The sequence below is a fragment of the Hypoxylon fragiforme genome (assembly GCF_022984875.1).
Source record: "Hypoxylon fragiforme strain CBS 206.31 chromosome Unknown GGS25scaffold_8, whole genome shotgun sequence".
In the NCBI taxonomy this organism is placed as follows: Eukaryota; Fungi; Ascomycota; class Sordariomycetes; order Xylariales; family Hypoxylaceae; genus Hypoxylon; species Hypoxylon fragiforme.
In genome coordinates, this window is record NW_026054763.1 from 2,791,980 (window position 1) to 2,819,205 (window position 27,226).

The following is a 27,226-nucleotide window of genomic DNA, read 5'->3' on the forward strand; positions in this document are numbered from 1 at the left end:
ACGTATTTGCGTAGTGTGGCCAGTTAATGCCATCATTTTAGACATACAGTAAGTCGAAGGTGTTGGGACTAGTCCTGGCACCTGCTTCCAAGTTCCAATGCAGGTGAGTAGTAGCAGCTATAGAGCGTGCCTCGCGCTGTTTCATGTCAACACACATATTTATAGTGATCTAGCCGACAAGGCTCTATCTACCTTAGTAGTGTACTGTGTACCTAGTAGTTTGCCTAGTAGTTGACCACTGTTTCTTCCATCATCTTTGAAACATACCTGTTGGGGCTATGTCTTTACTCCTTGTTACATAGATGCACGTAGTCCATAGCAAATAACCATGACTGGCTGATGAATACATACCCCGCGATGCGATCGCTCAGCCGCTTGTACGAAACGCTCGGCCTGGCGTATTATTCCTCTGACTACTATTTTACAGTTATTCGGTGGCTCATTCTAATCGCATCAATTGATCGATCCACGATACTAAGTTGTAACAATTCAATCGGCCCGGTGATGATGGTGTTAGCCATGATTGGGTATCGGCAGCAGCGACAGATCTTGAAGGTGGTGGCGCGGAAGGGGGTCACGTGGGCACCCTGAGCTTGACACACAGAGGCTACTGCTGCCGATATTTCATGATGAATAGGACCACCGCCGGGCCAATTGAAAAGCTAGAATCTGGTATTATAGTTCAATCGATTGATTTGAGTACGGATTGGATAAGTTACTCGATTATAAGGATTGAAAGCTTCCAGGATGTAATATCGGCCGCGTAGCAGAGGTATAAGCTGGTACACCAAGATTGAAGTGCGGCGTGAGATATTTTTGTTGGCGCCTCGAATATCTCAACGTACAGCCTGGTTAGTACGGTTGGTATAGCACGGGTAGTGTGACAACTTTTTTTTTTTTTTTTTTTTTGGAGATGGTGTATCGATTGTTTTATGAAGAAGGAGGGAATCACCGTTATGCTATTCAGAATGTCGTTGTATGATAACTACCTACATAGTCACGTGAACTGAGGCATATGATACATCTGCCAGACCTCTAACAGTTTTCTTCATAGTACCTATCCATACCTACGTAGAGGTAGATAGGTAGCACATGCCAATCCTCCACCAGCGCAGCCTCATTTGAGCCCCCACCTAGCACTTCGGCGTCAAATCCAGGACTACCTACTCAATCAAAAACTAATAGGGTTGCACTATGTCTGAAGGCTATGCCATATACCTAGGTACATTACTATTTTTAACCACAGAGGTCTTTGGTGTTGGTACTGATCATAGTACACCAGATCCATCACACCTCCCCAACGTCCTATCATAGTTCGCTCAGAGGCGCCATGTTTCGATTCAATTGTTGTCGAAGAGGGAGACGAGTGCTGTTAGTTGAGCGCAAAAGAAACGGCGTTGCATCACATTGCAGCCTCTGCTGCTCTAGGCACATTTTGCCCTCCTCCTGTCAATCTGCCTAGCTCGTATGGATGTCTTCTTACTGAATGAAGCAGTCCGTGACTGATTTAAACGATGCCTATTCCTCGAAGCTAAAAGCACCCATCGTAAGGATGTAGCGAGCAGGAGTACACAAGCAAGCTGCTCTGTGCTCAAGAGATTAATCCGCACAGCCGCAAGACATGGACAGCTACGTTGACCTCCTATTTTACGTATTCATCATAATCTTTGCCCTAGTAGCTAGACAGCAAAGCCAGACAACGTTGCGACAACCGCCCCGACTCAGTGAGACGATCCCATTTGTATCGAATGGTTGGCAGTTCCTGACGAACAAACGACTATTCATAAACCGAGTGAGGTAAGCAAGTTCAAGTCTTGTTCAGTCTCAGCCAAAGTAAACGCTGAAACGAAAGCTAACGTCGTCATACGGTTTCTCCAGAGAAGCTTTACGGACAAGCCCTGTGATACGATGCCGACTTGGCCCCACGAATCTGTACATCGTCGGCGGCGGCAGCAACGCGCCGGCCATCTTTCAGTCATCGTTTACGTCCGACCCGTGGATCCTCCGTGTGCTCGAGCACACCGCTGGCTACTCGCCTACGGCCGCGGCGAAGTTTGCGGCCGATGGGTCTGGCTGTGCTGCTTCACCCCGAACCGACAGCGGCAGCGGGCCCCCAGCTCCAGACAACAACAAGAAGCGCATATGGCACGCGATGCGCCGCGCGCACGAGGATGGCCTGCTCAGCAGCCGCTCAGTCTCCGTCTTCGCCGCGACGTTCCAGCTCTGCTTCGATGAGCAGCTGGCCGCCTTCCAGATCGGGGAGTGGCATGGCGACGTGCGCGTGTTCGACTTCCTCAAGCGGAGCATGGCGGCCGTGGCCACGCGTTCGGTGTGTGGCTCGCTGATCCTGGATGCGAATCCCGGGTTCGTGGAGGCCTTCTGGGAGTACGCGAAGTTCGCCGAGGCGCCGGCCTTCGGGTCCCCCCGCTGGCTTCTGAACAGAAAGGCCGTGCCGGCCAGAGAGAGGTTCCGCGGCATGTGTAGCGAGTGGTACAAGCTGGCAGAGGACGAGTTTGACTGGGATGATGGCAGCGCACAAAGGGATGTAAGCTGGGAGCCTGTCTTCGGGTCGCGCATCTCGAGGGGTTTGGCTCAATGGGGGAAATTGTTTGACTTTTCAGCCGAGAGCTTGGGCGCCGCTTATGCCTTGCTTCTATTTGGGTAAGTCATAATTGCCTTCTTAATAGAGATGATGTTACCTCGAAACGACGCTAATTAGGCCATTATCATCCGCGGTGCAGGCTCCACGCCAACACCATTCCTATCTGTGCGTGGGTGGTGATGGAGATAATCAAAGATCCCCATCTACTCCACGCTGTCAGGAAAGAGATATCAGAAGTGAGGGTTACCGACGATCCTGATAATACAACAGGCCTAGATTACCGGCGACTGGCTTCTTTGCCATTGCTACAGTCCGTCTACACCGAAGCTTTGCGCCTGTACGCGAGCATCCTGATCACACGAACTTCCACCGAATCGGTGACGATCGGAGGCTACGAGATACCGAAAGGATCCGTTTTCCAGGCTCCTACTGAGGTTGCTCATTTGGACGAAGCTATATGTACGTTCCAAATTTTCGTTCTTTGTTGAAGACTCCGATGAGTGATTGGACTTTGGCTAATCATACCTATATAGGGGGTACACCGGCCCATCCTGCTTCAGAGTTCTGGGCCCACCGCCATGTGCAGGAGGTCGAGACTGTAGATCGTTCGGGCCAAATCCATACACGACTCGAGTTCTCCATGGCGGGACGGGAAGGGTATTTTTTCCCATTCGGTGAGTTTGCAAACATGCATCTACCTAATACTCAGGCTCGTAGACATATCCTTATGATTCAACTAACACTTTGTACTTGAAACTAGGCGGAGGAAACAGTATCTGTGCAGGCCATAACTTTGCAAAGCCTGAGGTTCTGCTCACAGTGGCCATGATCATCACCAGATTCGAAATCGAGTTCGTTGAATGGCTTAAGCCGAATGGTTCTCGTTCGAACCGTCCGGCGCAAGGCAACACGAATTATGCGAACGCTGTAGCAACTCCGCCTGATAGGGAAATGAGGGTTAAATGGAGAAGAATGTAGTAAGAAAAGAAGTCAAGTGCGATGTGTGAGAGGAGGAGGAGGTTTCAGTTGGACGGCGTTTGGGGTCAATATTGTTTGATCTTTCCTTAAGATTTCAAAGCTAAGCTTTCTGGGGTAATTTTAGCAGTAAGCAGTAACTACCTAGTACCTACTACCTAGGTATTCAATAATTTCAATTCCATGTTAACTACATAACTACATAGAATAATAGAATCAAGTCATCTGATTTTTAGCTGGTCACGTGAAACGAGGTCCACGTAATACCTTGCGTTTGCAGTCTCCTTATTTACAAGATCGCTCGGACGCTCCCGGGAAAAGCTTAGCACCTAAGCTAGCCTTCGGTATCCTGAGGGTTGGGATTCTTGGGAATACATAGTAACATTGAACGGCCACATCAACAATTATAATCCCTAACCGGGATTTGGTCATGGACGGGTGTCGCAAGTTCCGAGGTTGCTTACGAAATACGATGGCTGGTGAAGTCGAAAGCTTAGCTACCTAGGGTACTATACTACACTGTAACTACAGTAATACTACTATGTACTATGTAGTAGTGTACTATGTAGTAGTGAGCTAACAGGATTTCCGGTTACCATACTAACAGACTAACAGTAGGCTATTAGTAGCACCTATTACTAGTAGTAGTAGTACTGCAGTTGGGCTTCAAGCGCATTAAAAAAGATGGCCACAGCCATTCCATACATGGTATACGATAACCGACTACCCCGATTTCGGGAGACCAGTAATGGACCAGATCTTCGGTAAGGGAACAGACTATATGCGCGAAATCAGGGGGTGTGGAACGTGATCGCTGACAAGGTAGTTACCTCCTTTCCCATCTTTTCCCATCTACACCACCACTGTCACCACATATTATACTATCATCGTTGTATGTACCTATGGCTGACAGGATCTAGAGGATGTCAGAATCTGTTCTTTTGACCGCTCCTGCAGTAGAGCATGTCGTGTTCCCATCCAGCCGTCTACATAATATCGTGGATGTATTTCAATTGGAGCGTATTATTATTTAATATACTGACCTATCGTATTTTCCCACCTGGGCAACTGAAAAACTGACGAAATGAAATGAAATGTCAGGCTCGAAAGCTCATGCTAACTAATGGTCGGCCAGGCCTCACAGAGGGGGTAAGATATGACGCTAGCAACGCGGATCATCGTCTTTCAACGCCATCCGGGACCCCGACAGCATGGATTTGGGCTGGCTAGTGCCTCACTTAACATCGAACTGCGCCAGTACTAATCAACATAATAATAAGACTAGCAACTTAGCCTCGGATCAAGTCTAATTGTGAGCGGGGATGGGCAAACGGTTTGACTGTGTTCGCCCAAATTTAGTCAGGGCACGGCCAGTTTGTGCTGGACTGGACCGACTGGTAACCTTTGAGAGGAATTTCGTGCCTTTCCTCCTTCATGCAAACATTCATGCAAAGAGGCTTGGATGAGCGGGCGGGCGAAGTGATGTACATACATACATACCTAGTACCTTGTCCACCTCCCATCCCATCCATCCTACTTTGATCTCACCTTTTTAGGCTCACTTGTTGCATCTTACACTAGAGCATCTCACCCACCTACTAGGTAAGGTGTATTTACATAGTAGGGCAACCTACGGAGTTCGTTTTTCGGCCTTTTCCTCTTTCTCCAACGTTGTTCCACAACCCAAAAAACTTGGGTTGAAGATGTCTCACCTCGCTACAAGCTTTCATCGACGGAAAGCATGTCTCATCACCAGATCTCTTGAACACCTATATTCCTAGACGGGGACGCTTCTTCGCTACAATGTCCTACGATCCTCATGAAGCCCAGCGCATCGGCTACGCAAACGCAGCGTTGTCTATCGTCATCTTGGCCATTAGGCTACTCACTTCTCGATGGCGCCGCGAACCTATCGACCGCAGTTTCTTTCTCGTCTTGCTGTCAATGCTGGTGATCATTGGTAGGGTCATCTGCAATAACTTTTATCTGAATTTTGGAACCGCGAACGACGCTCTCCATAATACACTATACACCGGCCACTACGACGCGCATCGCCTAAAAATAGGCAGTATATTAGTCCTCGTCGCTAGGGTCCTGCTCACAGCCGCTCTTTGGCTTCAAATAAGCCTTTTGCTACTTTTCTACTCGCGAATCACGTCCGGTATCACTTGGGCCGGTCGTCTTACCAGTGTAGCTTGGGCTACTACTGGCCTCACATTCATCGCCATTGTACTAGCGACGTTCCTCGAATGCCGTCCCATAAACTTGTACTGGCAGGTTGACCCAGACCCGGGATATTGTGTGCGAGCTTACGTTCAATTGCTGCTTCAGACCATCGCCAACATGGTCCTCGATTTACTACTGCTCGCCATCGCATACCCATTGATTTGCCTAAGGAAGCGGACTGTGTCAGAATACATCTCTTTGTATACGCTATTCGCATTAGGTACCTTTTGCATCGTTGTCACCGTGTTGCGGGGTGTATTGATTTTCAACGAAGACTCTTCCCAAACGACCCGCAGTGTCTGGGCATCGGTGCAGATCTTGGTCTCATGTTTTGTCGCCAACGCGCCCACCATCTACGGATCTGTCCGAGTCGCGCGGCGGAGGAGATCTGGACAGAGAAGCACCCCCAGACAAAATACTGCTTCTAGCGAACCTCTGAGTCGGGCAACTCGCACCCAAAGAGAGTCTTGGATGAAGATAGATGAGGAAATCGCCCTTACGTCGCCCACGCCAGAAGCTCAAGATGGTCCCGCCCATCCCCATGCCGCATTGACGCCGCATCACGATCGAATATCCACCATATCCACTTCTTATTCGTCAACTCTTAATTCGTATCCTGGTTGATGAACGATATCAGATCTCATGGCAACTCGTGATATAAACAGCACCAGATGTGCTACTATAAGATATACCTACCTCATACATCCTCCAGCTCGAATAGGACAGTCTGACATTACAGAACGCATTCATATAATTATCTCGCCCATTCAGAATATGCGCGACGCAACATCGACAGATCTTGACTGCCCAGTAGTCAGCATAAAACGCGGTGTTCTAACTTACCCATGCTTAACAGCGATTTATCAAAGCCAACAGCTCCCTATATAAAGATACATCGGTACTCTTTACAGGATCATATACCTACCAGGTGGATAAGGAGGAGATCTTCATCAGCTCCCATTACCTTGCCACCACATCTCTAGGATTACTAGGGAAAATACATCCACTCATCTATCTACATAAATTTGCTACCTAGCTATGTGTATATACGTCCGAAGCTAAGCTAACATACACCGCCACCTTCACCTCGCACGCACACGCCAAGTATACCTGCATCTACCTACACCATACCGAGAAGGTTGATATCGGTATTATCAACCAAATTTTCACTATCTATCATATCATTTTACCATTTCAGCGACTTCAAGATACCCAACAATTACTTAATACCTACCAATTATGGTTTTACGATACGATGAACTGGGTTTTTGGGGAGCGGAATTTAAAAACGGGGGCTCTGGATGGGAAGGCGTCCATGTAAGCTATCTGTACGAGTTACCAAAGGCTACTAGGTTACCAGTACACAATAAGGTACCTAGGTGGGAATCACGGATGGAGATTCGGTCATAGGCATAATAAATCCAATCATTATTTTACTTTGGGTGTACATCTTGAACTGCCCAGTCGAACGTATCTGCTTGGCAGGTGTGAGGAATGTGATCGATAGTATGCTCACCAGCTATGTACCTAGGTTAGGCATTTATATGTGCTATTTCGCAGGCCTGGCTAGTACCATACACCAGGAATACCCCTTTCGTTATGTATACCAATTACCAATTTTACCACTGTCCATGTAGGCACCCGACCTACCAAACCACCTACCTACATAGACAGATAGGTAGGTACAGCAGATCAAGCACCCACCACCTTCTCAAACTCCCTCCGCGCCTCCTCCACCATCTCCCCAACATCATAATCCCAAATCGTGTGAAACCGCTTGCTCGTCTCCTGCATCACCGTATCCCAATCATCGCGCCGGACCGCCTCGTTCTGCCCATGGAACAACGCGCACACCGCCCGCGTCGCGCCCGGGAGCCACTGCGTGCGCTCGTAGCGCACATTGTTGTACGCGACCAGCGCCGCGCGACACAGGTCCGCTTTCTTCTTCTTCTCCTTCCCCCCCTCTCCCTCGTCCTGCTGGAGTAGTTGTAGTTTCTCCCCAACCGCCTCCAGCAGCTCCGCCAACACCAGCGCATCCTCGACCCCGAAACCCGCGCCAGACCCTAGATGCGGGCCCGCAGCGTGCGCCGCGTCTCCGGCCACCGCCAGCAGGCTACCACAACCACAACCACCTCCCCCCTCCTGATCCAGCCCGTAGTACCGCGGCGCCGGGTGTTCGTGCATGTCGAAGATGGCCCACTTCTGCAGCGCGTCGGGCAGCAGGCCGACCAGCGCCCTGATCGCCGGGTTCCACCCCTCGACCGCGCGCAGCGCGTCCTCCTTGTCGCCCGGCGCCGTGTGGTGCCGCTCCTTCCCCTCCCCCTCCCCCTTCCCCCCACGCCACGTCGGATCCGGGTCGGTGACAACGAGCAGGACGTTTAGGAATTGGTCGCGCGCGACGGGGTAGGTGACGACGTGCGCGTCGGGGCCGAGGTACAGGAAGCGGTTGAGGGACTTGGAGCGCGAGGTGGTGCGCGCGGGGCCGAGGAGGGCGGTGGCGTGCGCCATGGGGACGAGGGAGCGGTAGCAGTATTTCCCGGTGTAGGAGGGTCGGGAGGAGGGGGATGAGGGGCCGAGGATGAGGCGCCGGGTTAGGGAGTGGATGCCGTCGCAGCCGATGACTTTTGGGGAGGGTAGTATTGTCAGCTTTGTTGTTTTTCTTGCTTTTCTTTTTCTCTTTTTAGGAAGGAAATCAAGCATCACCTACCAACATCAGCCTCCTCCTCCTCCCCATCCGCAAACCTCATCACCACTCTCCCGTCCCCCCCTTCCTTCATCCTGCAATCCACCAGCTCCATCCCAAACCTCACCCTCCCCCCCTCCACCAGCGCCGCCCACGCCTCCACAAAATCCGCCCTCCTGCCCCCCTGAAACGCATCGACCCCGATCGCCAGCCTTGCCACCACCTCGTTCGACCCGTGCCCGTCGGCCCACTGAAAGTACTCCATCAGCCCGCCCGCCCGCGTCGGCGCCACGCGCTTGTACACGCGGTGCACCTCGGGGTCGACCAGCGCCAGCGCGCGCTCCGCGTTGGGACTGAACCCGATGCCGGCGCCGAGCTCGGTCAGGGCGGGCAGGCGCTCGTAGAGGGTGAAGGGGATGTTGCGGTGCTGGAGCCCGAGGGCGAGGATCACGCCGGTTATGCCGCCGCCGATTATGGCGACGTGGATGGGGGGTTTGGGGGGTGAGGGCATTGTGGAGGAGGGCATTGTGGCGGGAGGTAGGTTGCCTACTCGGGGAGTGTCTTGAGGTATGTGGAAGTGCAGTACTAGGTGCCTAGTAGGCTACGAAGCACAGACACGTTAGCCAAAGTTCGAGAACAAGTCGAAGATGTATGTTTCGGAAGGGGTAAAATGAGCCGTCGTGGTATAAATATATTCACGACATAGCTGAAACAATCAATTCAGTAAAAAGTCCCTCAGACGGCGCTTCCCGGCTTATCCCACGTTGCGCGTTTCCAGGCACGACTGCACCTCCAATGCGGTGCTGCATATTATGTAGTCGCCGCATTAGCGAGTGCGGTGTGACGCCTACTAGTAACGCCTCGCTCATGCGCTCGTGCGTTGTTAAACATGTGTGCCATGTGTGGTGTGTCGCCCTCATCGGCCTCAGGTTGGGGTAGTTGCGTAGGTGTATCGGAACACCGACGGTTGTTTTTTTCCTTTTTTTGGTGGGTGGGAGGATGGGGATGGGAGGACGGCAGGAATGGCGTCCGTCCAAAAGGCGAGTACCCGCCCTGCTTGCTTACCTATTCGTGCCCTGGCCTGTCTTATGTATACCTAGGTATCCCCAGATCTCGCGTAAGATTCTTTAGAGAAGAACTACTTTCTTTTTGCAATTGAGGCACGATCTTAATAAGTATAAGGCCAACTTAATAAAGATGGGAAGTTATACTGGCGCGTCGAAGGGAAAAGTCCTGGTAACAGGTAAACGAGCTACCTCGATTTAAATCCGGAGGTTTATAATATACTGACAGGTACTTCTATCGTATAGGAGGGAGCGGGTTTATTGCGTCACATATCATCGACTCACTGTTAGATTATGGGTAAGTTGTACCATCTGTCTACTTACCCCTTTGACCATATTTGGAGCCTACTGTCATGGTGGATACGATCCTTGGAGCCTCCAAGATCGCACCTGCTTCTTGAGCCTCAGGCACCATTTGAAGTATCCACCATAGAAAACTATATAAAGGCAGGAACATCCTGACGGATGTTCCTTTCCTCTCTCTCTTCAACTTTCTTATAGTCAAATAAAATAACTTTTAGATGAAGAACATCAAATCCTCTATCCCAATTGTTATTTGACGTCACACCTACTAACACATTGCTGTATCATAGATTTGAAGTTATTACGACAGCAAGATCAGAAGAGAAGGGCCGGAGAATAATAGAATCTGCCAAGCCCGCTCAGCAGTCCAACATTTCCTTCGCTATCGTAGAGGACGTTGCCAAAGAGGGTGCTTTCGATACTGTAAGCTCACGCAATCTGTCTCAAGAAAATCAGATATTCCTAGATTGTAGTTCTAACACTATACATACAACAGCTCTTAACCAGCGACCCTACCATCGACTATGTAATCCACACAGCATCGCCATATCACCTCGACGTGCAAGACCCCATCAAGGAGTTCCTGGATCCCGCCATAAAGGGGACGATAGGGCTGCTCCAGTCCATCAAGACTTACGCCCCCAATGTGAAGCGCGTCGTGATCACGTCGTCCAGCGCCGCCATCATCAACCCCCTAAACCACGCCAAGGTCTACGACGAGACGTGCTGGGCGCCCTGGACGTGGGAGGATGCGCAGGACCCCTCGCGGGCGTACGTAGTCAGCAAGGTAAGCAGCCTACCTACCAAACCCACTCATACCTATCTACCACGACATGGTTTCCTGTTAACACCGCCCACAGACCCTCTCCGAAAAAGGCGCCTGGACCTTCATGGCCACCCAGCACCCCCCCTTCTCCCTCGTCGTCATAAACTGCACCTTCACCTTCGGGCCCCTGCAGCGCCGCCTCCCCAGCCTCTCGTCCATGAACACATCCAACCACCGGATCCGGGACATCGTGCTCGGCCGCTACGCCTCCGGCCTGCCCCCCACCCAGCCCCCCGTCTTCACCTTCGTCGACGTGCGGGACGTCGCGCTCTCGCACCTGCGCGCGCTGACCGTCCCCGAGGCGGCCGGGAAGCGCTTCTACGTCGTGGGCGGCCATCTGAGCAACCAGCGGATCGCGGACGTGGTGAGGAGCGCGCATCCGGAGCTGGCGTTGCTGCCGCCGGCGGACGGGGAGGACGATTTCCCGACGGAGGAGAATGGGGGGAAGGGGTTTATGTTTGACAATAGCAGGAGCAGGGAGGTGCTGGGGTTGGAGTATATTGGGCTCGAGAAGTGTGTGCTGGATACGGTGGAGTCGATACTGAGGATGAAGGAGGAGGGGCTGAGCTAGGTGTTTAAGTCACCTAGGTCGGTAAAGTAAGTGCATACCCCCTATCTCTGGATAGGGGTAGAGGTAGGCTGGGTACTTAACGACTTGGAAGGTAGAGATCGGAAATCCGTATACGAATCTACACGTTCTTGGAACAAGAGTTGTTTACCTAAGTTACGTGCAAACGAAGCAATTCATACAGCAAAGCGATGTCTCATTACACTACCTAATTCCTGAGAACAGATACTAAAAACATGCCAGCCATCTTATTTCTTCCCCTTTTCCGACTATTTTTTGCAATGCCTCTGATCTCAGATAAGCACCTAGGAGTCTACCTAGTTAATCACTTACGCAATGCCAAAGAACTTCAGATCGACATCCTCGTGCACCGGCACGCTGTGGCCGACGCCGTTGGCGCTGTAGCCCACGAGCTGCGCGGTGGTGGCGTCGCCCTCGCCGTAGATCGTCTGCGTGTACCCGCTCTGCGGCGTGTTGGGCGTGTCCTTGGACGTGGTCAGGTTGAGCACGTTGGACCATTGCTTCATCTGTTCCTGGTCTGGTTTACCAAGACCGATTAGTACACATGCAACTTCGCGTTACCTATAATAATAGGGGGTTGGGTAAGGGGGAACTCACAGTTAGGGTACCGCAGCGTGCCGTCCGCCGTGCCGTGCCAAATCTGCATCCTGGGCCTCGGGCCCGTGTAGTCAGGGAAGTACGAGCGCGTGAGGTCTCCCCACTGCGCAGCCGTCTTCGTGCTCTGCCCGTTCGCGCACTGGTTGTTCCATCCGGGCGGGTCCTGGGTGGCGGTGGACCCGGGCACGGCGAAGCAGCCGTCGGGGACGCCGGAGTAGACGGAGCCGGCCTTGAAGACGTCCGGGTAGGCGCCGACGAGCACGTTGGTCATCATTGCGCCCGAGGAGGTGCCCGTCGTGAACACGCGCTCTGGGTCGCCGCCGTACTTGTCGATGGCGTATTTTACCATGTTGGCGATGGTCTGGCTGTCGCCGCCGCCGTTATGTTTGAGAGCTGCGAAGATACAAGGTTAGTAATTGGTTTGTTTGTAGGTTACTGTTTGGACATCACCTAGGATATGGTGGACTTAAGAAGGGACAACACATACTAGCCTCAGAAGCAACATCGAAGCAGCCGCCGCCAGACTTGGAGTTGGGGTAGATGAGGATGAAGCCGTGGGTGTCGGCCAACGGCTGGTAGTGAGTCTCGGTGGAGTATCCCTGAGCGGACCCTTGGCAGTGGTGCACTCCGACGATGATGGGCGCCGGCGTCTTGAGGGTCTTCGGCACGTAGACGTACATGCCTAGGTTCGTGGGACCGCCGGTGAAGTCACCGACTTTGGTGATGCCTTGGCAGCTGCCAAGCGCAACCAGAGTTGACAGTGTTGCGAGGACCTTCATTTTTCCTTTTTCTTTTCTTTTCTTTATCTCTCCCTTGGCGTGTAAGTTGCAACTATTTTCTTCTCTTCTACAAAACTCCCTGTGAAGTCCGGTGGGCGAGTTCCAAGGGATATATATAGGTATATAACATCTTCTCGCCCTCGCCAACTATCCTCGCGGTCCCCATTCATTCCATGTGGCCACTGCCATTCTCCCGAATGTTCCCTTTCACTTATCCATCTCTTATGGCTAATCTTGCTAGCCGGTAAATTGACCACGGGTTAGGCCCTGACCCAAATTGGGAACGCGGATGTTCGGTTAATAAGGAACTGCAACATCATTTTGCGGAGAAGCTGGGGAAAGGAATAGGGGTCCAAGTATGACCTAGGTTAGGTATATAATGTCAAATACTAACCTTGCATTGCTAGCCGCTTGATATATTCGCGGCGGTTAGGATCGGCGGCTGTGAGATGTTTATTTACATTAACTGACAGTTCTAGGCTTTATTTAGTAGATGTCTTCATTCACCTGGATATTGCCAGCCTTGAATTAGGTAGAGGTAAATATATATACACATGAGTTTTGCCGCAATCTAGTATGTAGCATGTTTGATTACGCGTCTGGCCCGCGCCACCGAGTATCGTAGACCAGGGACGATGCAGACAAATTGTAAACGTCAAACGCTCTCGTGGGTTGAATAGATGACTTTGTAAATTGGATCGCCGTTGACCTATTTTTAGGTAAAGAACCCTAATTACAACAGCTTTCTCAACTTTTGAACTACTTAGGAGTCATGCATCTTGTAATCATTACCCGTAATAATCAAATGTGTTGTACAACAACACGGGGGGCCAGCCCAGGGGTCTGGATGCTTAGGTATCTAGGTAAGTTCCAACGCCTTCATTGCCCCATTCACCAAGGCTGCACACGACCCGGGCCAACCACCAGTCCAACATCCTCATCCCGTTTCCCCTGAATGACATCTTTGACGAACTGTCCTCCGGTTGCTGGATCTCTAGCTCCTTTCTGTAGAAATCAAGATATTAGCATTCAAGGTCTTTCATCATCTCGACAAACTAATACAGATACCATTCCTATCACCACATGCAGTGAAGAATGGTGGGCATAGATAGGTAAGTAGGTAAGCATCCATATCACCCACAAAAAAAAAAAATAAAAAAAAAAGAGGAAGAAAAAAGAAACCTACCAGCAGCATCTCTCCCCTCCCCACCCCCGTCAGCCCCGTCGCCAGAAACCCCGGCGAAACCGCCCACACCTTAACCCCATCCCTCATCAACAAGCGATTCCACTCCCGCATCACCATATTCAGCCCCGTCTTCGCCGCCCTATACGCCGGGTACGACGACAGCCCCAGCTCCTTCTTCGGCCACCCGGGCTCCGGGTTGAAATTAAGCCTCTGCATGGCCGGGGTAACGTTATCCTCCGTTCCCTTGAGCGCGCTGGTCCCGCTCGTGATGAACAGGAGTCTTGGGTCCGCGCTCTTGAGGAGGAGGGGCACGGCGAGCGTCGTAAGGACGTGCGTCCCCGTGACGTTGGTCTCCCAGGACTTGTTCCACGCCTCGCGGAGGGATAGGTTCCCGGCGGGGACGTGCTGGTCGAAGGTGCCGCCGCCGTTGTTGACGAGGACGTCGAGGCGGCCGGCGAAGCGGGAGGCTATGGATTCGACGGCGTTCTCGAGAGATGCGTCGGACTCGAGGTCGACGTGGAGGGTGCTGAGGGAGGAGGGGGATTGGGGGACTTCGGTGCGGAGGGTGGCGATGGCGGTTTCGCCCTTGGAGATGGTGCGGCACCCGATGATGAGCTCGTACGGGGTGTCGGTCTGGTACAGGGCCTTGACGGTTTCGTAGCCGAGGCCGGTGTTGCCTTGTGAGGTGATGACGCTTTAGTTTTTATGGAAACATCCAAAGCAGGCACCTACTAGGTACCCAGGTAGGTAGTGTCGAATGAGATGAGGATTATCTTACCACCCGTTACTAGGACAATTTTCTTGTCAGATGCCATTGTGAATCCTGATGTTCTTGTAATTGGTCTCAATAGTGTTGAAAAGGGGTTGGAGTTTCTATATTCCTACCTCTATTCTTGAGGGTTACCAGACCTCTATGTCTTATATACAAGCTGTCTACCTAGTACCTACCTGCCACCTGAATAGGTGCTTAATAATTTCATTGAGGCTTAAGCTCTTCTAGGTGTCTCATACATACATGCATACTCGCGCCGCTTGCTTCGCGCTCGGCTGTAACGACCTTAAGCTGGGCGTCGAATCGGATATTAGGAGATGTTATAGCAACTACGAAAAGCGAAGGCCGATTGGATGTCATTGGCAAGATTTTGTGGGTAGGTGAGCTTTATCTCCTGAAGCCCGCGGATTTAAGTCCTTCTTCACCTAGTATAGCGTCGGCCCACGTGCTATTCATCATTCAGACTTTACTCATCACCCGGAGATGATGAATAAACCACCTAGGCGGTCAACAGGATATTAACGATGTCTGCGAGAGACAGTATTTACTATGACTAAAAAGAAACCAATCTCATTTAACAATTGTACCCCTTGCTAATTCTCTAATAACAACGACATACAATGAATGCCCTCCCTTTGACCAATCCACCCAAGAACATTCAAGATAAAAGGCAACACCGTGTAGCGCGAAACTCAGCTCATATACAGGCACTCCGCTCAATGAAGGAACCACGTTCCCTCTTCTCGTAGCTAGAGTCATGCAACTTGCGAGCATTCTACTCCTTGATTTTTTTTTTCCCCTAGTGGCCTACGTACCATGTTGAATGCCCATGTCCGAAAAGCCAGCTAAGTATAAAACGGTCCTTAGGTCCTTTCTCCTAACTCCAGAATGATTCCGAGAAAAATAGCTTCGGGTATGTTGGCACAATTTTAAACGCAATGAATGAATGCAATCGTAATCCTAACTACGGTGACTGACAGGTTCCCGTAGAATCAGGCCCAACGAATGGACTCGAATTAAAATGACGTGCAAAGAGAAAAGAAAATGCGATTGTCGTAGGCATCGTAAGAATCCATAATGAGTCTTCGTAGCAGAGAAAGCCGGACTGTTGAACGTGGTATAATGAGCGATTGGCTAGAATAGTAAAAGCCTCGGTGCTGCCACGATATGACACGTCAAGTTAGGTGATCATGTCATGTGCGATTTTGCGTCGTGCCTGAAGGAGTCGGGGTTGTTGATGGCCCAGGATGAGTATGTGTGTGAGAGTGAGTAAGAGTATGCGAGTGCAAGCTACTGAGACGACCACCACGTTTGGTGTGCGATAGTGTCCCAACATCATGCTTCCCTGTTTAAAGGTTAGTATATGTCGTTGTACAGTAACTCGGGACTTGGGACAAAACTACTTACCATCACAGCAGGCTCTGACGTTCTCGAGCCTGTCAGACTCACGGTCCTGCTGCTCAATCATCTTTCTTAAATCCTCGGCGCTGTCAGGTACTTCGCTGGCTTCGTAAATGGCGTCATCTTGGGGCAGGTGACTTCTGCTTCTTAAGCTGCTGAAACTATTCATCGTACTCGATTTCCAGTAACCACTTAATCTGCCCAAAGTGCCCAGGGTGCTACCGCTGCGGATGCTTTCCCTCTCTCGTGTGGGAGTGAGCGTTGGAATGTTCATAGAAAGCTCCGGGTTAGGTGACTCGTGGCCACGTGTAGTCCTAGAGTTATACGAGGACAAAGACGGCGGCGGTCGTGCACGGTTGCCGTTCGTAGGGCGTCGAGTGGTAGAGGGATTGAACTCGTCTACATCCTCTAGCGTGATTTGGGTAGCTACCTCTTCGGTGTCCACCTGGGGCTCATTACCCGATCGCAGCAACAGGTAAGAGAGTGCGTTGAACCAAGTCTCATGCCGTTGGCCAGTTGTGCAGGTGAACTTGACCGTTCGACCGGGGGAAATGATGACAAGACTCTTTCGGTGAAGCCCCGGCGGCATAGGGTTATCGTCGCCCACTATACGCACGGCCTCAATAGGAATGCTTTTGGCCTTCAATTCAGATCGACCGGCGGCAGCTGGGTCACGGTCACTCCAGTATAATGTCTTGGTGTAAGGATGCACCCAGAAATACCGTCTGTGTCTGTTCTCCGACATTTCTCCACGACCAGTCTTGCGCGTGTACTTCCACAGATATTCACCGATCATGGTCTGCGTGATGGCTTGAATCATACGAGGATCAGTATTGGGACCGAAGCCTGCAGCTTCGAAGGGCATCTCGTTGCGATTGTTGAACCTCGTATCGATCTCAGATGCGAATGACGATACGGATGATTGTCTGCTGCGAAGGCGACCAGGCAACATACTCTTCCCTGCTCGGGGAGTTGGAGTTCCTCTGGCCGAGAGAGGGGACATGGGACGTTTGCTGCTTGGGGTGTCTGGCCGCGAAGTTGGTGCTTTGAAGGCCGATGCAGGAACCATAGGAGGTGCCATTGTTCCCTTCCCACCGCTAGACGAGCCCGTTCGCGCGGCTTCGATCGCCTCGCGGTGATTGGCAGGCAAAGGTGGCATACCACTAGATGAGCTACCCGGTCGTCGAGCAGGTAGGGTCTCAAGTCCAGATTCGCCCGCTTCTTGCCTCGCCTGAGAGTCATCGAAAGGCGTCACGGTGACTTCACCTTTAGCAGTCTTAATTGTGACTGAGTCTTGAGACATATGACCTTGGTTGAGTAAGCGATGAAGCTCGCCCGAGGTAAGGGTTGTTTGTGAGCTCTGGTCGAAGGTGTGGACCGTTTGTTTCTGTGAAGGGCGAACATTGGTATTGGTTGATAACTCCTTGAAGGGACGCTGCGACTCTGGGGTCTCGGGACCAGGAATGGCGCTCGGGGATTGACGAGTATCATCCTCAGCAATTTCGATCGTGCGAGCCTTGTCGCCCTTTCGTCCAGACAACCCAAGGGCGGCGGAAGTTGGAGTCTGTGGTCGACGGTGAGTCTCAACTGGCTCAGTTTCGGTTGAGTTCATGCGGGAGAAGCCCAGAGGAGGTGATAATGCGTCCTCCAGCGATTTTCGAAGAGCCTCGAGCTCTGCAGCATGTGTAGCAAGGAGATGCTCCTTCTCTGCGGCGCTTTCCTCCTTGAAGGACTCGAGGGCATTGGCGTGGTCAGCCTTGAGAGTGTTCAATTCTCTCTCGAGTGTGGCATCAGCTTCGCGCTGTAATCGGGCCAAATCTTGTGAGTGGCTTGCACGGAGAGCTTCTAGGGCTTGGGCCTGGTCAGCATCGCGCTCCTTCTTAAACTCTTCCAACGCTCTTGTGTGGGCTATCTTAAGCTCTTCTAGTGCCTGTGAATGATCAGTTTCGCTTTCCAGCTTCAGACTCTCTAGTTCCTTTGCATGAGTAGCCGTCAACGACGCAACGACATTGGATTGCGAAATATGCCCGTCGTGTCGAACGGTGTCTAACTCTCGTGAGTGGATGTTTGCCAAGTCTTGCAACTTCGACGACAATTCCGCTTCGTGCTCAGCTGCCAACTTCTCGATTTCGGCGGCGTGGACTTCGGTTAGCTCCTGTAGCTTCTGCGACATTTCTACTTCATGCTCATTCTTGAGTGCACGCAGACTGTCAGCATGGACGGCTTCTAAGGCCGCAATCTCGGCAGCCTTGGATGACTCGACCTCTTGGCGAAGATTATCCAACGCCCGAGAATGAGATTCGTTGAGCTGTTCGGAAAGTTTGGCTTTAGCTGACTCGTGCTCCGAGCTTAAAGCAGCCAATTCTTGAAGATGGCTTTGGCGAAGTTCTTCAAGCGCTTTGGACTTAGAGGACTCATGCTCTTGTTTCAAAGCATCTAACTCCACCAAGTGGCTGGAAACCACTGCTTCCAACTCTCTGCTTCTTGCGGCGGCATTCTCATTCCTCAAGACCTCGACGTTCCTTTCGTGCGCAGCCTTGAGTGATTCTATGGCCTGGGATTGCGACTTTTCACTGTCTCGCTTTTGGGCCTCCAAAACTTCAACATGAGCAGCATTGAGGGCTTCGATCTGCTGGGTGAGTGCTGCATCACCTTCGGCTTTAGAGGATTCGGTTTGCTTGTCGATAGCCGCCTTGAAGGCTTGTAGCTCTTGAGCACGAGTAACGGCATGTTGGCCATTTAGCGAGTCAATTTCCTGGGCGTGGAGCTCCTTCAGAGCCGAAATTTCCTTAGACAATCTAGCCTCGCCTTCAGCCTTGACAGATTCAATCTCCTTGCTATGGGATGCAATGAGCGCAGCAATCTCCGCACTATGTTGAGCTTCGTTGTCCTTCTTCAGATCATCCACATACTTGGCATGAGCTGCCTTCACGGAATTTAACTCTTCAGCATGTGCCGCTGCTAGGGTGCTCTTCACTTCCTCGAGTTGTTGCGAATGACTTGCTTTCAATGCATTAAGCTCCTCTGAGTGAGTTGTACCGGATTGTTGTCTGGTCTTATCAAGCTGTTCGGCAAATTCGGTTTGGAGGGTTTGGACCTGTTGGGCATGGGCATTAAATAGCTCTGACTTGAGTTGAGTGATCTGGCTGGCATGAGCTGCAGCTAACGCAGCAATCTCCGATGCGTGGTGGGCATGGCTTTCGCTCTGTGAGTTGTTCACATCTTCCATATGCTTCGCCTTTAGGGTTTCCAACTCGGAGGCATGTGCAGCCTTGAGCTCAGACTCCCTTGTCAAAGCCTCCTCTGTATGAGAGGATTTGAGGGCTTCTAATTCAGCATCGTGAGCCGCCTTGTTCTCTGATTCTTGCTGCGACAACTGCTCAGCGAAAGCAGCCTTCAAAGCATCCAACTCCTGGGCGTGAGCTGCTTGAGTTTCCGCAACTGCCTTAGTGATTTGGTTGGCATAATTTGTTTGAAGCTCTTCGATTTCCTGTGCATGAGTTGCGCTCGCGTTGGCAAGAGCCTTGCTAAGTTCTTCGGCGTGGCTTGACTTAAGCGCCTCCAGTTCTTGTGCATAGGCACTTTGGGCGTTAGAGAGAGCTGTGCTTAACTCGGTGGTATGAGTTGATCCTAGAGCTTGTAATTCCTGAGCATGTGTGGCGTGAACCTCGGCGATGGATTTGCTGATTGCGTCTTCATGGTTTGCCTTGAGGACTTCAAGTTCTTGCGAGTGAGCTAAGCTAGCTTCAGCCTGTGCTTTGCTAAGTTGTTCCGCGTGCCGGCTCTTTAACTCCTCCAAAGCGGAAGCGTATTCAGCAGCCTTTTCATCCGTCATTTCCCTCAAAGCCCTGTCGTGCTGAACTAGCAGAGCTGCAATCTCGACTGCATGAGCGTCTGAAGACGAACGGGATTTGGTACCATTAGAATCTGTCATTGTTCCGTTGTCAATCATGATAGCCCTAGGCATTGGCGGAAGTGCAGGCGGAGGTGACGCTGTTCTAGCCCTAAGCGATCTTCGACTAGGAGTAGCAGATAGGGCTGATTCATTATCACTGCCATCGAAATCTCCCAACTCAGCTGCCAAGCTGTAGGATTGTTTCGGAGTACCCCGTATGCTACTGCTTGCGAGACTTGGTGGACTGCTAGTGAATGGCGCATCTTCGCTGTGCTGTCTTGAACGGCGGAAAGCACCGCGGCTTACGCGGAGCGGGAACCTTGCTTGAAGCGGAGGAAGCATTGTAGGCGTTGTTCTTATATCAGGGTTGAAGGCATACTCATCATCTTCGGTCGATGCTGTGCTGTCCATGGATCCGCTACGCTGGCCGAAAGTAAAGCTAGGTCTATTCCTTGGTGTAAGCCGCCTAGAAGGCGTCTCTGTCTCAGTTTCGGCATCGTCACTGGAGAACTCTTCGCCTGTGTGGAAGTCATCTGTCTCGGTCACAGGCTCATTCGCTGTTTCGAACGCGGCATCGCTCGTCTCGTTGGCCGTCTCAAAGGGTTCCTCCGATACTGACTGGAACTTGCTCGATCCCCGAGACGCCATAGAGCCATGAGTGGGGCTGATGGATTCAGGCTGATCTTCCCAATTGGAATCTTCTGATAAGACTTCACTTCGGGCAGTACGCAGGCCACCAAGCAATCTCAGAGGCTTCTTAAGCTCCTTGGCCTCAGCTTTTCGGGCACGCTTGCTCTGGGGTGGAGGCTCGCTTCGCACTTTCTCTAATTCATCGCGAGCTTCCTGGAGCATTCGCCTTAGCTCAAGCTTCTCCGTCTTCTCACGATGGACGTTGTTTCTTAGGCCTTGAATTGTACGCTGGGCGTGTCCCAAAGAGGTCTTTAGCGTTTCTGATTCCAACATGGAGTGTCGTGGGGTACCTTTCACAGGGGACTGTGGTGGGGATTGATCGGGTGTCGATTTGTCGTTCGCAGTCTCGAAATCTTCCTCGCTCATGCCAAGAATTGACTCGCGTTCGATGAACTTTGCTCTCTGCGAAGCTGAAACAGCCTTGGCGAGCTCTTGGTTCTGGCCGGTAAGATCATCGATCTTTTTCCGCAGCGCGGAGCGCTCAGAATCCGCTATGACAATATTTCGCTTCGCGGTACCAAGCTCTATGTCATGTTGCTTATTGGCTGCGGCAACTTCCTCACTGAGCTTAGACAGGCTTAACTTGGCCTCGTCCAATTCCCTTTGTACCGCATTCCTTTCAGCCTGGAGAATATTGAAAGCCTGGGTAAGCTTCTTTTCGCGATCTGCAGCCTCTCGTTCCTTGGCCAGGAGATCATGAATTTGAGTCTCCAAGTTCCAATTCTCATCCTTGTAGCGATGCTCACTCTCGTCTAAGGCCTTTACTCGTTGTTGGAAGCCTTCGGTTTCGTATTCGAGTTTAGACCTCTCAGCTTTGATATCCTTCAGCTCTTCCTCCTTCTCAGCTAGCAAGCCTTGCAAGTTGCGGACTTGGGCAATTAAGGATGTACTAATCTCGGCAGCGAATTCGATGTCGTGTATTCGGTTCGACGGCTGATTCCGTACTTTGCGGTTGGGCACACTAAACTTAGTTGGAGATCCGGTTGCCTGGGCCTCGAACTTAGAAGGGCTCACGGAGCGCTACGTGGTGATAAGAGTTAGCATGTGGGATTTGATTGTCGGAATCCATCGCAAAGATGCTCAAGACTTACCCTGCCGCCCTTGCCTTCCGGCACAAAGGGCGATCCAGCACTAGCTTCATTACTAGGAACTCTCTGCTTTGGCAAAAACGCTCGTGCACTCTCTCTAGCGACTTCATTATAATCCTTTTCAATTTCAACCAGCTTTTGGCGAAGATCATCTGAGAGTTGTCCCTCAGTTTGCATCTTTTCAACCTCTTTTAACCGTTCACTCAGGTCCTTGCGTTGCTGAACTAAAGCAGTACCTAGTTTTCCTGCTTCCTCCATCCGTCGATCTGTTTCGGCAAGATGTGCCTCCAAGGCTCGTTTTGCCTGTGCGGGTGAAGCATTGGGACCGAGTGCGGAGATCTGGGAGTCAAAGTTGGAAAATCGTTGATGGCTGGCATTCGGTGGAGACGCGACTGCCGCGTTGAAAGGATCCTGTTGTGGCTCTACAGGGCCAGTCAAAGCATTGGACATGACAGGAGCAGGCGACGACCTACCGCCGCTAGCACGAAGGGAAGCCATAGCGGTGGCGGGGTGGTGATTGTCAAAAATCCAAGGAGAAGGCAATTTCCCCCTTGGATTAGGTTTGCGGCATGCAGCCTAATAAAGACGCGAAGGACGCGCAGGTGATAAAGCACAGGAAATTTGGTCAGTCGCTTGGATGATGATTATGATTTTTTTTTTCTTGACGTGGCCGTTGCTAAAGTAAGGCTTGCAGTTGTTGCCCCTGGTTCAACCACCAAAGAGAAATGGCCTAGTTAGTCTGGACCGATTGAGTGGCAGTGAGCAGGCCCAGCATGCAAAACGCACACCAATAAGGATTCAAATGGTGTGGATTACTTTGGACAATGCCCAACGGTGACGTTGACACTGATGGATGAGTTGGATGATGGTCAGAGAAGTAGAAAATGACCCGAAAATCCGAAAATCCGAAAATCAATTAATTGGCCAGTTTCCGTAATTTCGTTGTCAATCGAAATGAATGCCTCGGTGATGTGATGTTTTTCTCTCTGGCTCTCTTTTCTCCTTAATCAGGGTCTCAGCTCAATTCGAATGCACTGGAATTCTCAGCACTTTAGCTCAGCAACTTGGCGGAGGAATTGTAACTGGATCAATTCCAACGGCGAGATCGCGCTAGAGTTTGACAGGTTGATACAGTGCGCGGTCGACAAAAAATTGCTGATATGTAGGAAGAAATGCGGTAGTGATGGTACACAACGCGCCAAATAACGGTCTAAACAAGTCGACGGTTGCACAGGAGATACGCGTGATGTAGGCACTCGTACAGGAAAATACAACAAGTAATTCCCAATTTACCTAGCACAGCTGCAAGTACCTATGTAGCTCGAATTCCATAGGCCGATCAATGTTGTCAATACATCAATGTACCCAACGATTTATCTTTTAGGTACCTAGAATGGTACCTCTTAGGCAGTATGTAGTATTTAGAGGATCAGACGAGGTAGGAGGTATTGATTCGAATCAAACGTTACGTAGTAGCGAATTGGTTTGAAGGTAATTGTCGAAAAACAAGTAAACGCGCCAACGTCCGACCAGAGCAGAGACAATTAGGAAGACAAAGAGCGTACGGTATTAACAATTAATACGGACAAAAAAAAGCCAAAGTCCTTGCAGGAAAGAAGAAGAAACCAAGTTGTCGCCGGTATTTTGTCTTAGTTTTTGGGAAAGGGGGGGGACGGAAGAAAAAAAAGATGACAATTGCTATGTATGTGTGTGGGAGGGGGAATAAAAAAAATATATTATCAAATGAATGAGTGACGAAACGAGTGATCAAATGAGTGTATGTAGGTTAGGAAATGCAGGGACTTCGCATGTAATAGGATACTATACGATGTTGACGACAGAAACGCGTCCTGCGTGAAAAAGAAACAATGAGCCCAACGATACGATCTAGATCCAGAGTATTTGGAAACCTGGGAATTGACCTGGCTTGTCTCACAAATAATAGGAACAGGAACGGGAACGGGAATGGGACGGGGCTCGGAAGGGGGAAGAAGGGAGGCGGGAAGAAACAAGAGGGAGGGGTGGGAAGGTCAACAGTAAGATGTTGAACAATTGTTTGAGGATAGAAAAAGAGACGGGAAATCTGAATTAAACAATAGAATTGGCGTTAGTGGATGCCAGTGACGAATTGTGGAGTTGAACGATTGGGATTTTTTTGAGCTGCACCAGGGATTCCATGTATATAGGTAGGGTAGGTACTTAATAGTAGATATTTGCTGCCCTAAATTAATAATATGTACATATGCGAGCTATCATTCTATTGTTTAGATGCATAAACATAAACAATATGGGACGATGGGGTAACGAAGAGTCACAAATAGCCAATCATTATCCATGAACGTTACGCATAAAGTACTTGTCAAGAACCAAATTTAAAAATACTATCCACCATTACCAGCCTCTAATTGACCCCCTTGTCAATCTTAACTCCCGATACCAAGAACAATAGATGCAAGGCTGAATTAAGAAAAGAGAAAAAAGCAATTCTTCAGCGTGAGTTTCGGTCACACTGTAATTACAACATTTAAGTTATATGATACATACCCAGAGTAGTACATACAAACAGTAGTTGCACTACAGATCTGAAAAGTAATCTAATGTTATTAAGGACTAGCGTCAACTCATATAAGCCGACAAGCTCTCCCCATAAAAGTCGGACAGCTCCAATACGCTAAGCCTAGCTTGGCCTTATTATATTAGTAATATTACGGTTATGCAATTCTAGAATGTTTGGATTGAATTTCTAGAAATCGAAACTTCTTGTTTAATTAGAAACCTTGAAACATTTCATCAAGATTCAAGGTTCTAGTTCCGACGCAAATCAACGAGAAAAACAGCATTCAAATTAATCCGCTTCATCCCGACTGAACCAAATCAGTACCTATTTAGGTAGCTAGAAAATAAGAAGCAGCATTCCCCGACATTCCCCTTCCCTACGGAATGGCCGACGGGGATCCTCCAAGCACTACTGTTGCTGCTGCGACAGATGCTCCCATCGCTCCAGTAGCCATCTTCAAGAAACGAGGCGCGAAAGGCAAGGCAAATATTAGGAAACGTCCAGCAACACCTCCTCCTGCCAATTCCGATAGCGATGACGATGACTATACCTCATCTGAGGATGAGGCAGGACAACGAGTCAAGCGGCGCAAGAAGAACACAGCCGTCGTGACAGCTTCATCTAAAGACAACGCAGCACGTACCAAACAAGATCACGGCGCCACTATCTTCGAGGCCGACCGTAGCGTACCTATTACCAGCACAAACGACGCCACTAAGCAAACCAACTGGTTCGATGAAGACGCGAATTTGTTAGGCAAGACACGGCCACTCCCCAAATCAAATGACACACCAGAAGTCACGCGACAACCCGATGGTACCTACAAAGGCCTAGCGAATCAGGCGAAATACATACAGAGAAATCCGAATGCACCGAATCGGACGGTCGGGCCCATCAAAGCCGCGACCAACATCAGAACCATCACGGTCACCGACTTCGCGCCCGACGTGTGCAAAGATTATAAGCAAACGGGCTTCTGCGGCTTCGGCGATAACTGCAAGTTTTTACATGCTCGTGAGGATTACAAGCAAGGCTGGCAACTAGACCGAGAATGGGAGAATGTCACCAAGGGCAAGAAGAACGTCGGAGGGAAAGTGGTTGCTAGCGCGAACCGCGATGGAAATGCCGACGATGATGGCATGGATCCGGCCGAAGAAGCTCTGCTAGAGAAGATTCCGTTCGCCTGCATCATATGCAAGGGCCCGTACAAGGAGCCTATAGTGACCAGATGTCAACATTATTTCTGCCTACCTTGTGCTCTACAAAGGTACCGGAAAGATCCGAGCTGTGCTGCCTGCAGCGCGGGTACGGGAGGAGTATTCAATACTGCCAAAACGCTGAACAAGCTGCTAGATAAGAAGAAGGAACGACAGGCTTGGAAGAGACAAAAGGCTTTGGAGGCAGGAGAAGAACTGCCTGAAGATGAAGAGGATCCTAGAAACTGACGGTGTGCATTATTTCCTGACGATGATGCCGATGAGTTGAGTTGAGTTTGATGCACCATGACCCTCTAAACTACTTGGACCTATGACAGGCGATGATGTGTTTAGGGCTAAGAGTGTTGTCCGTCAAGGCATCTATCATGCAGTGCATACCTGCCTTGGCTCCGGCAAACAAGCTTGAAACGTCAGCCGCCGATACCCCCCCGTCGCTCCTTCAGCCCTAACATGATAGGGTCCAATAGATGGGTACCCTGAGACAAATGTAGACACTTGCATGCATATGTACCATCAAAAAGCGCACTACACTAGGTTAGACTACTACCTAGGCGCGCGAACACACGTGTAACCACAGAAGAACCATAGCGGACTCGCTGAGCCAATGCGCGCGAGACAATTGCAATAAGTGTTCATAGTGTTGCATGTGACATCTGGTGCTCTCCCAGATCCATCCGAAAGATGTTCGTTCGGATCTACCCCTTATTACTTCATACATACATAGAACCTACCTACTAGCGAACGTTAGGATAGCCTCTTAATCTTGGCTCTGGCATGAGTCATCCGTCAATGGGAGGAGGCAAATTGCATGTCTATTTAAGGCATTAGGTTTCGATGGAAACCTTTAATAGCCAATCAAATTATAAAGTGCCTAATGAATCCATCAATTTCATCCAATGTGTTGATCCCCCCCTTTACTTTATTTGAACCCATGGATTGTCGTTTTGTGAATAGTCACGTGGTTTGGGAGGAATTGTCTTGAGTGTTTTTGTTGCGTGGAAATATTGCTAGTCATTACATACTCACCGATCACGAAGTAGTTTCAGGTGGTGATGGATTCAGTAATGCATAGTATTTTTCTTGGGATTGGTCTATCACGGTATAGAGAATGTACTAGGTAGTATCGCAACAAATGTTATGCTGTAATCAATATGATGCCCTTACCTAAGGTACCCTAGGTGGCTCAAGTGACGGTATGTACCAATATAAATCAATCAGGCTACACCTTCTCCTTGGAGAGAATGCAGGTTACACCAGGAGGGATAAACGACGTTCCGTAAATTGTATTTAAGCATATTAGTAGGTGTAAATAGATCTTCTCCTTATTTTGACAACTTGAATGCATTTTCCACCAACCTCTTTCCCCCAGGTGCAGGCATTGCAGTCATCATCAGCTGCATTCTCATCAAGCCAGACCCATTATGAGTGCATTCTCGTAGTTGAATTCTAGTTGACTTCTACTTTTTCTCTTTGCACAACTTCTCCTACTCTGCGTAAACGACAGAGAAGAACGTTACCTTGCAACAATATGAAAGTATTAGATGTATGCCAAACAATACCGACTATTGATATGCTACAGGTAAACCGTGTTAGTACGACAGTCAAACCCGGGCTCGTGTGAATCTTCCTCAACCAAGCCGACTCGCTGAAAACCACGTTTCCCAACTCAACCATGGCCATACTTGTGTGCTATTCACGGCTGAGCGAAGCCAGGTTTATCCATCTGGCTACTCCAGTGTAGAGATAACCTCCCTGTTTCCCCTTCAGCTTGTCGCT

The 27,226-nt window shown here is 50.2% G+C and overlaps 8 protein-coding genes across 8 annotated transcripts; 4 read left to right on the plus strand and 4 right to left on the minus strand.

Annotated features, from left to right (window-relative positions):
• The first annotated feature begins 1,208 nt into the window (after nt 1–1,208).
• Nucleotides 1,209–3,798, plus strand: GGS25DRAFT_430581 (cytochrome P450). The gene is made up of 5 exons (XM_049258653.1): nt 1,209–1,797; nt 1,879–2,661; nt 2,742–3,061; nt 3,136–3,276; nt 3,363–3,798. The coding sequence occupies exons 1-5, from the start codon at nt 1,622–1,624 to the stop codon at nt 3,578–3,580; spliced, it is 1,638 nt and encodes a 545-aa protein (XP_049114229.1). The 5' UTR covers nt 1,209–1,621; the 3' UTR covers nt 3,581–3,798.
• Nucleotides 3,799–5,244: 1,446 nt separating this feature from the next.
• Nucleotides 5,245–6,734, plus strand: GGS25DRAFT_430662 (uncharacterized protein). Its single transcript, XM_049258656.1, has one exon. It carries the CDS (start codon nt 5,381–5,383, stop codon nt 6,425–6,427), a length of 1,047 nt encoding a protein of 348 aa, XP_049114230.1. The 5' UTR covers nt 5,245–5,380; the 3' UTR covers nt 6,428–6,734.
• A 620-nt stretch (nt 6,735–7,354) lies between these two features.
• On the minus strand, nt 7,355–9,193 carry GGS25DRAFT_430660 (FAD/NAD(P)-binding domain-containing protein). Its single transcript, XM_049258655.1, has 2 exons — nt 8,511–9,193; nt 7,355–8,424 (listed from the first exon to the last, which is right to left on the minus strand). The coding sequence occupies exons 1-2, from the start codon at nt 9,010–9,012 to the stop codon at nt 7,496–7,498; spliced, it is 1,431 nt and encodes a 476-aa protein (XP_049114231.1). The 5' UTR covers nt 9,013–9,193; the 3' UTR covers nt 7,355–7,495.
• Nucleotides 9,064–11,367, plus strand: GGS25DRAFT_430630 (ketoreductase). Its single transcript, XM_049258654.1, has 6 exons — nt 9,064–9,526; nt 9,587–9,729; nt 9,797–9,848; nt 10,144–10,276; nt 10,350–10,640; nt 10,714–11,367. The coding sequence occupies exons 2-6, from the start codon at nt 9,684–9,686 to the stop codon at nt 11,248–11,250; spliced, it is 1,059 nt and encodes a 352-aa protein (XP_049114232.1). The 5' UTR covers nt 9,064–9,526; nt 9,587–9,683; the 3' UTR covers nt 11,251–11,367.
• A 209-nt stretch (nt 11,368–11,576) lies between these two features.
• GGS25DRAFT_534334 (carbohydrate esterase family 1 protein) lies at nt 11,577–12,911 on the minus strand (the record flags this gene model as incomplete). The annotated part of the gene is made up of 3 exons (XM_049265761.1): nt 12,353–12,911; nt 11,830–12,258; nt 11,577–11,785 (listed from the first exon to the last, which is right to left on the minus strand). The coding sequence occupies exons 1-3, from the start codon at nt 12,642–12,644 to the stop codon at nt 11,577–11,579; spliced, it is 930 nt and encodes a 309-aa protein (XP_049114233.1). The 5' UTR covers nt 12,645–12,911.
• Nucleotides 12,912–13,151: 240 nt separating this feature from the next.
• GGS25DRAFT_505147 (NAD(P)-binding protein) lies at nt 13,152–14,951 on the minus strand. The gene is made up of 3 exons (XM_049262190.1): nt 14,609–14,951; nt 13,831–14,507; nt 13,152–13,649 (listed from the first exon to the last, which is right to left on the minus strand). Exons 1-3 carry the CDS (start codon nt 14,643–14,645, stop codon nt 13,536–13,538), a joined length of 828 nt encoding a protein of 275 aa, XP_049114234.1. The 5' UTR covers nt 14,646–14,951; the 3' UTR covers nt 13,152–13,535.
• Nucleotides 14,952–15,795: 844 nt separating this feature from the next.
• On the minus strand, nt 15,796–22,174 carry GGS25DRAFT_524964 (uncharacterized protein; the record flags this gene model as incomplete). The annotated part of the gene is made up of 3 exons (XM_049264705.1): nt 15,796–15,947; nt 16,010–21,608; nt 21,680–22,174. The coding sequence occupies 3 exons, from the start codon at nt 22,172–22,174 to the stop codon at nt 15,796–15,798; spliced, it is 6,246 nt and encodes a 2,081-aa protein (XP_049114235.1).
• A 2,442-nt stretch (nt 22,175–24,616) lies between these two features.
• On the plus strand, nt 24,617–25,678 carry GGS25DRAFT_515670 (uncharacterized protein; the record flags this gene model as incomplete). The annotated part of the gene is made up of 1 exon (XM_049263105.1): nt 24,617–25,678. The coding sequence occupies one exon, from the start codon at nt 24,617–24,619 to the stop codon at nt 25,676–25,678; it is 1,062 nt and encodes a 353-aa protein (XP_049114236.1).
• Between the last annotated feature and the right edge of the window lie 1,548 nt (nt 25,679–27,226).

Excerpts from the sequence above, each read along its gene's own strand:
- GGS25DRAFT_430581 (XM_049258653.1), top strand. The coding sequence starts at position 1,622 with ATGGACAGCTACGTTGACCTCCTATTTTACGTATTCATCATAATCTTT. Across the intron at positions 1,798-1,878 it reads CTATTCATAAACCGAGTGAG|AGAAGCTTTACGGACAAGCC; the intron begins GTAAGCAAGTTC and ends CGGTTTCTCCAG. Across the intron at positions 3,277-3,362 it reads AGGGTATTTTTTCCCATTCG|GCGGAGGAAACAGTATCTGT; the intron begins GTGAGTTTGCAA and ends ACTTGAAACTAG.
- GGS25DRAFT_430662 (XM_049258656.1), top strand. The coding sequence starts at position 5,381 with ATGTCCTACGATCCTCATGAAGCCCAGCGCATCGGCTACGCAAACGCA.
- GGS25DRAFT_430660 (XM_049258655.1), bottom strand. The coding sequence starts at position 9,012 with ATGCCCTCCTCCACAATGCCCTCACCCCCCAAACCCCCCATCCACGTC. Across the intron at positions 8,425-8,510 it reads GGAGGAGGAGGCTGATGTTG|TCATCGGCTGCGACGGCATC; the intron begins GTAGGTGATGCT and ends CCTCCCCAAAAG.
- GGS25DRAFT_430630 (XM_049258654.1), top strand. The coding sequence starts at position 9,684 with ATGGGAAGTTATACTGGCGCGTCGAAGGGAAAAGTCCTGGTAACAG. Across the intron at positions 9,730-9,796 it reads GGGAAAAGTCCTGGTAACAG|GAGGGAGCGGGTTTATTGCG; the intron begins GTAAACGAGCTA and ends TCTATCGTATAG. Across the intron at positions 10,277-10,349 it reads AAGAGGGTGCTTTCGATACT|CTCTTAACCAGCGACCCTAC; the intron begins GTAAGCTCACGC and ends TACATACAACAG.
- GGS25DRAFT_505147 (XM_049262190.1), bottom strand. The coding sequence starts at position 14,645 with ATGGCATCTGACAAGAAAATTGTCCTAGTAACGGGTG. Across the intron at positions 14,508-14,608 it reads AATTGTCCTAGTAACGGGTG|GCAACACCGGCCTCGGCTAC; the intron begins GTAAGATAATCC and ends TCACCTCACAAG. Across the intron at positions 13,650-13,830 it reads GGAGGGGAGAGATGCTGCTG|AAAGGAGCTAGAGATCCAGC; the intron begins GTAGGTTTCTTT and ends TGATTTCTACAG.